The sequence below is a fragment of the Chlamydotis macqueenii genome, chromosome 13 (assembly GCF_036417535.1).
Source record: "Chlamydotis macqueenii isolate bChlMac1 chromosome 13, bChlMac1.mat, whole genome shotgun sequence".
Lineage (NCBI taxonomy): Eukaryota > Metazoa > Chordata > Aves > Otidiformes > Otididae > Chlamydotis > Chlamydotis macqueenii.
Genome location: NC_141568.1, coordinates 15,404,122 through 15,416,908, shown reverse-complemented (window position 1 = coordinate 15,416,908; position 12,787 = coordinate 15,404,122). Strand labels below are relative to the sequence as shown.

Here is a 12,787-nt window from a genome sequence, read left to right as displayed (position 1 = left end):
ACTTTTTGGTGCACGCTCTCAGGCTGCCTGAAGACTCGGGCACAAACTGCTGCCCAAGCAGGTACAACTCAACACCCAGCTCGGCACAGCACACTTTGAGAGCTCTGCACGCTTTATTTTCCAATCACAGCGATGGGATCCCCCCATCAGTACCTCGTGCACTCCAGCTTCAGAGCAGCAGCTCTCTTCTCCCACAGGAGCATGGTTTGGGTTTCTTACTCTCCCTGTGTTCATTTGGATGCCACCTCCCTGAAAGCAAGGGAGGAAAATCCTGCCCACTCCTCCCACCACTCTGATTTCTCCAACCTTCTCCAACTCCCTCCAACCACCTCACTGATTTCTCCACCTTCCATCGACCATTAAGTTCATTATTTCCCAGTGAGCTGAGGAATTGGAGTCCCTTGCCCCAGATTTCATTGCATTAAGGACAATGTCCTGCCAGCTGCTGCAACACTTGGCTTTCCAGCCTCCGCCTCCACTCCTTAAAAAGCCAAAGGAAAACCTACCAACACTCAGCATTGAAACACGTGGCCTTGGGGGATGAGGCTTTCGCTGGGCGAGTATCTCGCCGAGCTGTGTAGTGGGATTCAATCGACTTGGCACACTGAGCGCAAGCTGGTCTTTATGCTCCGGCTGATCTCGTCGTTTCTTAACGAAATGGGCTGTGACAATGCCATTTAATAAGAAGCTACTTTCCCTCCGGGAATGGGAGCGAGAAATATGGTGCCTCCACATGTGAGAGGCAAATCCTGTTTGCTCTAGAACCGCCTGCCAGCAAGTGAGGGAGGCTCGTAAAGATGGTTTTGGCTCTGAGGGTGCCCAGGGTGCTCAACCCCCATCATCCCTATCCCACCCTGCCCGGAGGGTGCTCAGGAGCTTCGGGGAGGCTGGCGGGGTGCTCTGACCTGATAATGAAGGCTCCTCTGGTCTCCAGGAGTTTCCGTTCGCTGCTGAAGCGCTTGAGCAGGTTGATCATGAACTTGTAGAAGTAGGAGTTCATGGTGGGGGTGGAGGGTGAGCACTCCAAGCCTTTCGTACCTGGGGAGGCAGGGGAAGGGGAGAGCAAATTAGAGCAGCCGGGACCCTCCTGCCACAGCAGTCTCAATCAGAGAGCAGACACCGAAAGCACGGTCACAGCACTCAGCAGAGGTGAGCTGGGGCATCAAAACAAGGTTTCCGTGCCTCGTGTAACCACATCTGCTCAGTCCAAGCAGAGCCACCCCTGCCACAGCTCTCTCCATCCCAGGGGAAAGCGCCTTGCGGTGGTCCCAGTCCCTGAAGCTGCATGCAGGGATGAAATGGGCTTTTTGGGAGATCATTCCAGAGCCATTCAGCTTCAGTAGTTAGTAGCAGAAGGGTGCCCGAGGCTCTCGATCAACAGGCAATGCCATCTCAGATATGGCACATCCACTCATCTCAAAAAACAGATTGCTGGTGAGTTGAAGAGCCTTTAATCCAGCTCCACACGCCACAGATGTCCCGAGCCCAGCGTGCACGTAGCAGCAGACACACGTGCTCAGCCCGGGGTCACGACATGGCCACTGGTTGATGCTTGGTGACGTGATTTCTCCTGAGCAAGAGCCACTCGATGCAACAGTGTCACACACAACGTGGCCCAGGGCTAGCACAAAGTACTGTTCAAACCACAGCAGAGCTCCAGGCTTAGAGATTGTACCAAAATCTAGGTTTTTTTCCTTTGTTCTCTGAAAAAATCCTTTACAACAAAAGCAGCTGAAGGTTGGGAAAGGGAGACCGGCATGAAGGAGCCACTGTCCCTCCAGCCAGGAGCATCCCTGCTCCTGCAGTGCCTGCTGGATTGGGGCACAAACCCACTTGCTGCTTCTGCAGCAGCCGTGGTTTCTGCCCAGAAAACGAATGAGGCTTCGTTAGGAGGCAGCAGCTATCACAGATCACATTTATAAGTCTCAAAGGCAGAAAATTACGGGTAATGAGAGCGGCTGGACTCTCTGAGCAAGGAGGGTGTGGGAAGTGCCCTGGCTGGAGGGAAGGGTGAGGGTGTGAAAGCAGAGACAGGAGAGGTGGTGTGCTCAGGACAGCCTAGACGTGCTCCGACACACCCAGACCCAGTGAGCTCCAGGCTTGCGAGGCTCTTTCGTATTTTCTCCTTAGGCACTCCGCTTGCGGCCGGAGGTTTTCTAGCAGCACAGAGAAGGGATGCTCTGCACCCTCCTGTCACGCAGGGCACCTGGAGCTGGCAAGCCTCTGCTCACAGCCTCTGCTCACAGCCTCTGCCAAGCAGCCAGCATCCCTCTCTGCACTTCTCAGGGCCCTAAATTCACTCCTGATGGGCTCCTATTGCTCGTTTAACAGCAAATGGTGCTCCAGGTTGTAAGGGGCATGGGTTGCCGCCTCAGACGGCTCTCACTGCTGTGGCATCCACTTTGTAAGATGTCTTAACTTGGTCTGAGATTATTTGCAGGGTGGGTAGCCAGGGAGGGCTGGAAAAGGGGCATCTCCCAGCTCAGGGTACGCAGAGAGCAGTAGAAAAAATATCCCTTCAAACCCACAAGTGCAGGGAGCTGGCAGGTAAAGATTGCTTTTCCCACAGGGAAACTAGGGGGAGATGGTTTATTTAGCAGGACGGCGCTCAAAGCAAATGTTTGCAGAGAGAGTTTTAAAGATGAGCTTGCAAAAAGGGGAGCTCTCCCGCTTAATTTCTGCTACGAAAAGACTGTGTCTAACTGCGGTACGGAGGGAAGCTGGCACACATGAGTGCCCCAAAGGTTACTCCCCCCATCCTGAGAACACTCTGCATTTCCATCAGATCGTGAAAAAAACCCCGAAGAGTTTGATTTATGTAGGTTGTCTGCTTCCACCAAGACTCAGCAGAGCACGGAGCAACCAATTAAAGACACAATCAAGTCACCAAAGCCCAGGAAAGCTGATGGAAAAGCCACTGGGCTGTTTTCCACCCTGCCTGTCCTAGTGATACGCAGAGATGCAGACATAGACCCAGCCAAGGCAGCATCCCTGGGCTTGGGTTTAGCATCCAAGAGAACACACACAGCCAAAGAAAAAGGAAAATGAAATACAAGGTCATCTGGCCCAGAACCTGGTGTCTTCTGCCTCACTGGAGCCATGTGTTCACCCTCCCTCAGTGCATCTGAAACCCCAAACCAGGCTGTGAAGCAGGCACCTCCCAGAGCACAAGTGCTGGCCGCAGCATCGTGTTTCCCCTCAGCTGCAGGGAAGATGATCTGGGAAAAAAAAATAGGATCTAGCTGAGCCGATGAGCTCCAAAACAAAGGTACATTTGTTAGAAGCCAGGGAGTAGCCGGCATGAAAATACAGCCGTGCCCCACGTGTCGTCACTACAGCTGCTCAGCGCTGCTCAAAAACGGGTTGAGAAGAGACATGGTCTGGACAAGAGCAGATAGAAACTGTCTTTCAAAGCTGTAAAAGTGATATTTTTTGTCCATTTTGTCAGCTCCTGCCCAGTGCTCCCTCCACACAGCAAAGCCAGCTTCGTACCTTACCACTGCCTTGCACGCCTTCCAGTGACAGTCCAAACCATTACATATCCTAAAACATATCCCAAAGGAAAAACAGGAGGAGGCAGCAATTTTTCTCCTCCTTGAAAGGTCCAGTGCTTCTGTCACTGGGGTGCCAGCAGCAACGTGCACAGGACAAAGCCCAGGAGCCACGTGGCTGGGAACGTCGGCGCAAGACAGACCAGCCAGAAGCACCCTCAGATCGGTGCTCCTGACGTGGTGCAGCATCCCCTGCATCTCAAGACCGGTGACTTGGGAAAGACTCGCTGGGTCAGCTGCATATCCAAAAGCCAGAATTGCCTCAGAGACCAGATCTTGGCTGCAATCTGCAGGACAATCAACTTCCAGCCTCCAGCCCTGCCGTCTTCTTCCATCGACTTGATCTCAAACCTCTGATCCTCCTGGCCAGCCTGAAGGAATCCAGGCAGTGGGTCAGGGAACTGGGAGCAAGGAGGGACCAGGACACAGAGACGGCAAAAACGAGTCTTAGCCCTGTTTTTTTTTTTAAGGAGAGGAAAGCATGATGTGATGGTCTGCGTGTCCCAGGGAACATCATCCTTCGCCTCTGGGAGCATCAAGACCAAACTCAGAAGGGACCGTTTCTACATCCCTTGCCCACCTGGTGCCCAGCAGCTATGCCTGCGTGCCCCTAAGGAAGGTTTTTTTCTGCCACAGCACACTGTGCTGGAGCAGCCTTGCCAGAGTTCCCCAGGGGTAATGCCAGGGGTGAGAAATCAGAATGTAGGAGTCTCCCAGGCTGCAAAAGACTCGGCCAAATCTCAGCTGGAGTTTAAAAGGGCAATACTTCTTCCACGCAGGCAAAACATTTGCAAGAGCTCCCAATCCTCCAAACGTCCCATTTGCTCTGTGTTTACAGGATGTCTAGGAAGCGGCTGGCACCTTGTTTGCTATCGCATAACCCTTCCCGGCATAGCCTGGAGCTCAGCTCGCCGCCCCGCGGGTTACAGCTCAGCGGCATCCCTGGTTCGACAGAACCGTAGGAACAGCTTGTCAAGTGTTTCCACGAAGCACGAGAGACAAGCAGGGAGAAGTGTTAAGAAAACTGTGGCTTAATTAATTGAAGCTTGCACCTCTCCCCCTTCCCCCAAAGCGAGACTTTGCAGATCTGTAACCTGCCAGATCGGCTGTTAATGTACCCAAAGCGGGGCTGGTGGCACGTCACGGCTCTGCTGCCTTTTTTTTTTATCTGGCATGGAGGAGGGAGCTGGAAGGAGAAAGATGCATGTTCAGAGGAATGATGAAATTCAGCCCAAATATCAGCTATAATAGGAACAAATGGGAATTTGGGGCTCACGGGAACATCAGAGCAGCGAATCAAGAATTGGTAGAAACTGCCTGCGAAAGGCACATGGGAATTGCAGCTCCGTGGTTGAAATGAGTCTGCACCATCCAGCCAGCTTGGGCCCTTCTTAATGACTACAGCATCCTCCCGCATCCTGGGATGCTGGGCTAACAAATCCTTTCCTGAGGCAAGCTTCACAGCCTGCCGTAGGTAGGAGTGGCCTTCTTGCACTGCCTAAGCCAGCGCCAGCATCCGCCCCCCCACCCATGGGTGCTAGCTCAAGCGGAGTGCGGCGAACGCCTGCCAAAACCCTTGGTCCACCCCCAAGTCCTCACTGGCGGCCTGTGCCGTTCCCATCGCTTGCACGGCCACGCTATAAATCAACCGAGACAAGCAATTAGGGATCTATATTAAGGACCTTATAAATATATATTGTATGGCAGCCTGGAACATTTGGGCCCTCTGGCTGCTTGACGGGCTGAGCTGTCTCCAGACCTACAGTGGCCAAGGTGTCCCCAAATTCTTACGGAAGGGCCTAGCAGACTCCGACACGAACCTGGATTTTCCTGCCTTGTCCGCAAAGCGCTGAACTTCATCCTGGTAGAAAATGCAACTTCCACTAATTTACCATAATTGGTTTCAAACTGGTCTTAATTAAAACCGGTGCGGACTTGCTTAACTCCATTTAAACTAAATTTAAATAAGATTGGACCAGAATTGATTCCTTTCTGAAGCAAGCTAAAGCTGGGTAAGCTGTTTAAGGAGTATCCACAAGGGTATTTGCGGCGGTTTGGCTAAAATGATTTACTGCAATCCCTAATTGAAGCAATTTCAGCTCGGATATAGGGAGGTTGAGCTACGAGCTGGCGGGGCTGAGCATCCTTCCCACCCAAGTGCCTTCCCCAGGGCGTCACCTTTCCAGCTTGGCCCGGAGAGGGATCTCCCTCCGCTCCTTTGGGAGCAGTCGGGATAAACTCAGCGGCAGTTGGAGCTGGTCCGTGAGCCTTCAACCCGCGTGGGGTTCGGCTCGAACGCCGGCAGCGTGGGAGTCGGCGCTGCCAGATGGTGCTCGGCAAAATCCCGGGCGGCGACGTGGGAATCTGCGCGGCATCACCCCCCTCCTCAGCAGCCTTCCCCAGGATGTTTTGAATTTTAGCTTTTGCAAACACGGGGCGGTGAAGCCTCGCAGAGCAGGATAAAAATAGAGCCGTAAAAAAGGCAAATCCTTCCCCCACTCCCAAAAACCCAGCGCAGGGTGTAGCTGGAAACAGATGCAAACGTGTCAGCAGCTCAGCTGAGCTCTGCAAAACCTCCGCTCTCCCCTCTCCAGAGCACAAGATGCTGCTGAGGAAAAAAAAACCACCGAAATTACAGAATGCACAGCCACAGGCTGCACTCAGCCCGCTTTTGCAGGGCTGCCCAGACACTCAAATACTTCTCCCCTTCCTACCTGGCTAAAGAGCCATGGGTTTGCAACTCCCAAGACTTCAGCATCTCACCAGAAAGGGGGTCCCCCGATGGACTGGGGTACGTATTTTGATGCCAAATGAGGCTTTTGCTGCACCGATCCCCTGAATCCCCCAACTCAATGCAGGGTCTGTGCTTGTGCCTGCCTTGGAGGAAGGCAGCAGGCCACGATAATGCTGATGGGTTTCCTAGGAAAGTTAACAGTCTACTACTGGGTTGTTCTTCTTTGTTAAGGTAAATCAATAAGCAAAAATGCAGTGAAAGTATAGCTCAGACAACGTACAGGAGAAGAAAATACCCAGCAGCAGAGCTGCAAAACCAGGAGTGGTTAAAGTCGGCAGTGAGTTTAGAGCAGGCTGAGGCTACTGCACAGAGAGGTGAAGCACAGGGAAGATAACCTGCAAGCAGGAACGAGCAGCAACGGGCTTTGCCAGGCCATTTCAGCACCAATATCCATTTTGCTAGTTTAATTGTTTTCATCTCATTACTCACCCCACCCTCCAGATTCTTTGCAGCATCTTGGGGAAACGGAGGCAGCCCAGCAAAGTAACTACACAGGGGCGTTTGGCTAGGAGTGATCTTATCGACACCATTGACTTCTGCTTCAGATCCTACAGACCAGTAATCCCGGCTTTTATTCCAAAATGCCCAGCCCTTCCGGCCAGCCATGTGCTGTATTTGTCTCAGGAGGGATTGAAACCTGAAGGCACACCAGGTGAGCTATGGCTATGGTCTGGATGGTCTCTCCTGGGGTTTTCCATGGCATCCCAGCACCACCGTGGCAGAGCATTCAGGAAAAGAAACAAATCACCGTTTTCTTCTAACTCCCTTCCTCTCCAAGAGGCAGAAGAGCGCTTTTGAAAGTCAACCCTCCTGAACAGCACCATGCCAGTGGGGAAGGAGATGTCAGAGCCAGCAACCATCAGGAACCAGAAAACAGAGCTCAGAGCGCTCAGGAGCAACAGGTCTCTCCTCTCCTGCTTGCCTGGCTCCTTCACTCCCTGCTGCCACACTCCCGACCCTGTGAAAGCTGTTGGAAATCACCTCCTTCAAGAGCAAGTGGTTCATGGTGTGACGTCGGCTGTCTCCTTGCCTTCTGTGGAGGGGATGAGTATGAAGGGATTTCCCTTTTATCCTTGCCAGTTTAGCAAGTCTGAGCCATCTGCCAATGGGCCAACTTTTCTTTCCTACGTTTCAGGGACCCCCTGCACCCTACAGACTCTCGCCTGGTGTTTTCAGAGGCCGCCCTAACTGCCACCTTCGCAGATCCATGACTACACACGTGAAGTGATAGATAATGTAAAGGGAGCGGTTTGGCCCGCTAAGAACAAAATCCAGCAAAAAGATGTCGATAGGAAACGTCTATTACAGCACATCTCCAGTTCGGTCCAGGCTCGGGAGCACTGCATGTTCTCCAGTGGGGATACAGCAAGTCTGAACTCAAGAGACTATGTTTCTCAGGGACTTTTAGCAGTCTCCTCCCAGGTAATCCACCGACTCCTGGGATACCCAGGGACTGTCAATGGAAACCAGTTACCTTGAGCATGTTAGTGCACTCATGTATGGAGGCAGTCTCCCAGTAAACATCCTACAGTGTGAGGCGCTCCGAGGGTACGCCACTGCCCTTGCCATCTCCGGCAGGAAGCCGGGCAGGAGAGACCGGATCGAGTCAGAGAGGAAAGCGCCTCCTGTGAAACAAAGGGTCATAACCGCTTCTCCTTACAAAGCTACAGAGAAAGGAAGGAAGAGATGTGTGCAAGAGCTACCCTGCACAAGGTGGTAGATGGTATCGGCATCCTTTTGGAGGGGGCTTTCTCCTCCCATGCAAAGCAGAGCCAGAGACTACGCTGGAGGGCTGGTACCTATGCTATCACAGAATCACAGAATGGTTTGGGTTGGAAGGGACCTGTAAAGTTCATCCAGTCCAACTGCCCTGCAAGGAGCAGGGACATCTCCAACCAGATCAGGTTGCTCAGAGCCCCGTCCAGCCTGGCCTTGAATGTTTCCAGGGATGGGTCATCAACCACCTCTCTGGGCAACTTGTTCCATTGCTCCACCACCCTCAGTGCAAAAAAATTTCTTTCTTATATCTGGTCTGAATCTACACTCTTTTAGTTTAAAACCATTGCCCCACAACAGGCCCTACTAAAAAGTCTGTCCACATCTTTCTTATAAGCCCCCTTTAAGTCCTGGAAGGCCACTATAAGGTCTCCTCAGAGCCTTCTCTTCTCCAGGCTGAACAGCCCCAACTCTCTCAGCCTGTGCTCACAGGAGAGGTGCTACAGCCCTCTGATCAACTTCACTGCCCTCCTCTGGACTCGCTCAAACAAATCCACATCTTTCCTGCGCTGAGGGCTCCAGAACTGGATGCAGTACTACAGGTGGGGTCTCACGAGAGCGGAGTAGAGGGGCAGAATCACCTCCCTCGACCTGCTGGCCTTGGTGACAACCACTATTGGGTCATCTGCTACTCGTCTCAACCTCTACACCATTGGTAAAACACTCCCAAAGTAAAGCAGGCAGCTGGACTCCCATCACACAAACCAGACAGACATTTGCACCACGACTCCAAAGAGCTGGGAGCTCTTGAGCACAGCCCTGCAGACCTCGTCCCTGAGAAGTGGCCAAGGACAGACTCATGGAGGTCAGCACCCACCCACCCTCTCCCGAGGCAGTTGGAGCAAGTTGGGAGGAGAGATGTTGTGTTTCCCAGGCGGCGCTGGGCTGGCCCTGGTTCATTGTGTTTGGAGAAGGCGTCGAGGGCAGCTGACCTTACGTAACTGGAGAACAAAGCGGCTAAATAAAAACTGGAGCTGGGAACGGGCTGCGGAAGTGGGACATGGCTTTCCTGACTAATCAACCAGCATCTGAAGGAAACTGAACTCAATGGCAGGGAAACAACTGCATAAACACATCCTGAGGGAAGAAAGGGAGTGAGAGGAAGCACAGGGAAGACCATGGGGGCACCAGCCCCTTCTGCCTCCCCTCCTGCCCTCGCCACTCGGGTGGCAAAGCCTGGAGCCCCAGGATGGAAGGCGCAGTATGGAAATCTGCAAGCTAAAGAGTTTTAAGGCTGCCCATGCTCATTTACCTGCAAAGTCACCAACTGCACGCTCAGCCCCCTCCTCAAACAACCCTCCAACAAAAGGAGTCTTTTCCAAGAGCCTCTACTTTTCCAGGTGTAATGCAGGAGGGTCCTGGCCCAGCTATGACCCCTCATTTCCCCGGCAGACGATCCACTCTCAGCCCTGGGTGGTCAGAGCCAGAGGGGACAGAGCCCACGTTCTTCCACGCTAAAAGTCTGAGGCCAACGAAACGGCTCATTTTCCCCTCCCCAAAAATCATCTGCCTTTGGGTGGAAGCCAGCAACCCTGCAAAGCTCAGCTCCAAATAAATTTCCAAAGAAACAATTTTCCCATGTGCTACAAGGAAGAGCAAAGTAGGTGAGGAAGCCAGAGCCCATTAGGACCGGTGTGGGGTCATGTCACCCCATGCTGGGGCAACCAGAGCTTTGGCTCCAGCAGTTCTGCTCAACATCGGGAGAGCCAGACTCTTTTCAAATGTTACACTAGAATAAGCAAAGCCAAGTTACTCTTCCAGATAGCTAACAGAGGCCACAGCAGCCGTTAGGATCCACGCCATCCAGCCTGCTATTTTTAGATCACTCACAAGGAAGGAAACCTCAGACAACCATCAGCGTGCGCTGAACTGCAGCTCCTCAGCTGCTTGGCCAGCGCCACAGGAGCTGCTCCACCCAGGCGGTCTCACTTCTGACACCGGGAGGATGGATGAGGCTTACAGAGGGCTTGGAGAGGTCGCCAACATTGCAGCCCCCACCCTTCCATCACAAAGGCTATGGCTGTCAGCGTGAAACAGGTAGATCCGCAAAAAAAACCCCCCAAAAAAACCAACCCAGCCAAACAATCCAAAACTTGAGCTGGTGGCTGGTGTGGACCTTTAAGCCCAGGGAGTGGCAAGTGATCTGCAATCTTCAGAGAAAACAAAGCCTGGGGAGTGGAAAGCAAAGCCTCCCACTCCGGCGGTGATTTCGCAAGGCCCCGTGGCCGCATGCTGTGCAGGGAGAGGCAGTCTTGGCTTCGTGCTCGGGTTGAAATCCAAAGCTGCCGTGAAACGTGCTTTTGGCCAGGACGACCTGGCCAGGGGAGTACAACAGGGAGGCCCTTAAATAGCAGCGGCGGCAGAGAAGGGGCAGCCAAGCAACTGCAGAGGATGAGCCACAGACAAGGGAAGGTGGAAAAAACTTCCCGATGTGCTGGGATGACGAATGAATGAGAGGCTTTTTTTTTTTTTGTTGTTTTTATTCCCCAAGTCTCCAGAAAATAGGATTGTCCCTTTTCATCTCTCTTCTGAGGGCCTACCCAACACTCAGAGCATCGTAGCAGTTCATAGTCAATGTGGGCAGCCTCGAACAGGCAACACTGGCACAGACCGAACCCTCTGCAGAGCTATCCATGTTTTGGACACCTGGGCTCGCAGCCAGCATCCCATTCTGAGCTGCTTTTAGAGGCTCTGAGAACTTTCACAAGAGGAGAAGAGGCTGGCACCCAAGGTCTCGTAAAAAATTAGGACAATAATGACCTCCCTCCGCACCAGCCTCTGCAGAGTCCTAAATCCCCAAAACACGAGCTAGAGGAAAGAGCAACAAAAGTAAAAGTAGTGCCCTGGTCTGCACCGTGGCAGACTCTATTCCCAGGTGATGCTGGGTAAGGATGGATATATTGATTTATCACTGCAAGAGAGGCTTCTCCTTCTGCCCGAAATCCGATCAGTGCCGCTGAGCGTTGAGTGAGACCAGGGAGCAGGGAAGCACGGAGCTGTGGCACTCACCGGAGGAGGTCAGCTGGCCGGCCCTGGCCGGGACATGAAGCTCCACCAGGCTGGGTCGCATATCGGAGCCGTCGGAGGGACCGTGACCTTCCGTCTGTCCCGCCGGGGAGGAAGCAATCTCGGCCAGCACTTCCAGGTCCTTTAGGATAACCTGTGGAGAGAGGGACGGCATGGGGTGAGCATGCACAGGGGCAGAGGCAGCCAACAGGGCGAGCTTTCCTTTCCAAAACCACAGCCAGAGAGGGTGAGATGGGAAGCAAACACCGAATCCCAGTGCACCCAGAAAGGCATAGGGAAAAAGAGGACTACCTATGAAGTTCAAAGCAGAAATTTCAAATTATTGCACAGGGGATAGGGCAGGAAAGAGAAAAGAGGAGGAAAAAAACCCAAACAGTTTCTGCTCTATGAGTCCCAAGGGAGCATGTGAAATTAAATCTAATTTATTCAACCAGGAGCAGGGCTTGCTTCGCCTTCTTCCCACTTCGGGGAGATCTGGGCTTTGTGTCCCCACTTCCCGTTCATAACCGCAGATTTGGGACAACCCCAGCAAGAGCATGGGGATGCTCTCAGGGGCAAACATCAGCCTGCCTGCCCCCCTGCCCCCCTAGCTCATCCCGTTCCAGGCAGCACCCGAGAGCAGGCTCAGCTGGCTGCCTGCGCTCAGGACGTCGGGGCAGAGCTGCCATTCACATTTCACAGCTCTTTCCTTCCAGAAGCTGCCGAATTAGTCTATATATAGCATTTCTGGAGAAGTTATTACAGGGTGGGTTTTCTTTTTTTTTGTCCTCAACCCTTCTCATGTCTCAGGCTATTTTGGGTCCCTCTTCATTCAAATGTCCTTGGGTCTAGAGGTTTCATCAGCCATCCCCGGTGCTCTGAGCATAGCAGGGCTGTGCAGAGCAGAAAGGCTGCCAAAAGGGGCCAATTGCCACATCGAACCCAGCAGCATCCAGCACAGCACATCCCCCACCACCTCTTGCCCACCAGCACAGCATCCCAGGCTTTCCATGTGTCCCTGCAGGGCATCTTTTTGAAGAGCTGCAGTTATCTGGGAGTTTCAACTTCTGAGCTACCAAAAATACCCCTTATCCCTGGGAAAAAAAAGCCAATTATGTCTTTTTATGATCACGTAGAACTTGAAAATACGACCCCTGAAAATCAGAAAAAGGAGCTCAGGGTTTCTCTGCTGCAGATATCTTAAGTTGGGTTGGTGGGTTTTTGTGGGATTTTTTTTTGTAATAAGGGCTGATTTTTAAGCCCCTAGAAGCCATTGAGCAGGCAGCGAGGCGCCCAGGGGCTTTGCTGCAGAGCTGGCTGTGGGGAAGCAGCCTGCCACGGGCACCGCGAGGCTCCAGCACGCTTGGGAAGACCCTGTGCCTACAAATGTGATTAAGTCCCAGCACGTGGCTTCCCCAGGGAGTGAAAAAACATAAGACAACAACAACCTGTGCAATGAGGAGCTATGATGCTGCTGTCCCTGAAGAATATGGCACCTCAGTGATGCTGTCAAGGATGGGACCTTGTTGCCATCACCACCCTTCATCCCCTGCCAGGGCAGCAACAGAAAAGGCAGAGGAAAGACCTTGGCCCTCCCTCTCTGCCCGGCTTCGCAGGGCTCTCAGGCATTGGTGGCTCAGATAAAGCAACGCTGGTGGTG

At 52.9% G+C, this 12,787-nt stretch overlaps 1 protein-coding gene across 3 annotated transcripts in view; it reads right to left on the bottom strand.

Annotated features, from left to right (window-relative positions):
• Window positions 1–12,787, bottom strand: part of VAC14 (VAC14 component of PIKFYVE complex) — a 61,491-nt gene that overhangs the window by 20,857 nt on the left and 27,847 nt on the right. For all 3 annotated transcript variants that reach the window (XR_015259970.1, XM_086757794.1, XM_086757795.1), the window contains exons 13-14: window positions 11,131–11,281; window positions 906–1,038 (exon numbers count right to left, since the gene is read on the bottom strand). Coding sequence is in view for 2 of the 3 variants with exons in the window: in XM_086757794.1 (XP_086613920.1) it covers window positions 906–1,038; window positions 11,131–11,281 (284 nt within the window). In the remaining variant the exon portion in view is untranslated. The remainder of the gene's footprint in view (window positions 1–905; window positions 1,039–11,130; window positions 11,282–12,787) is intronic.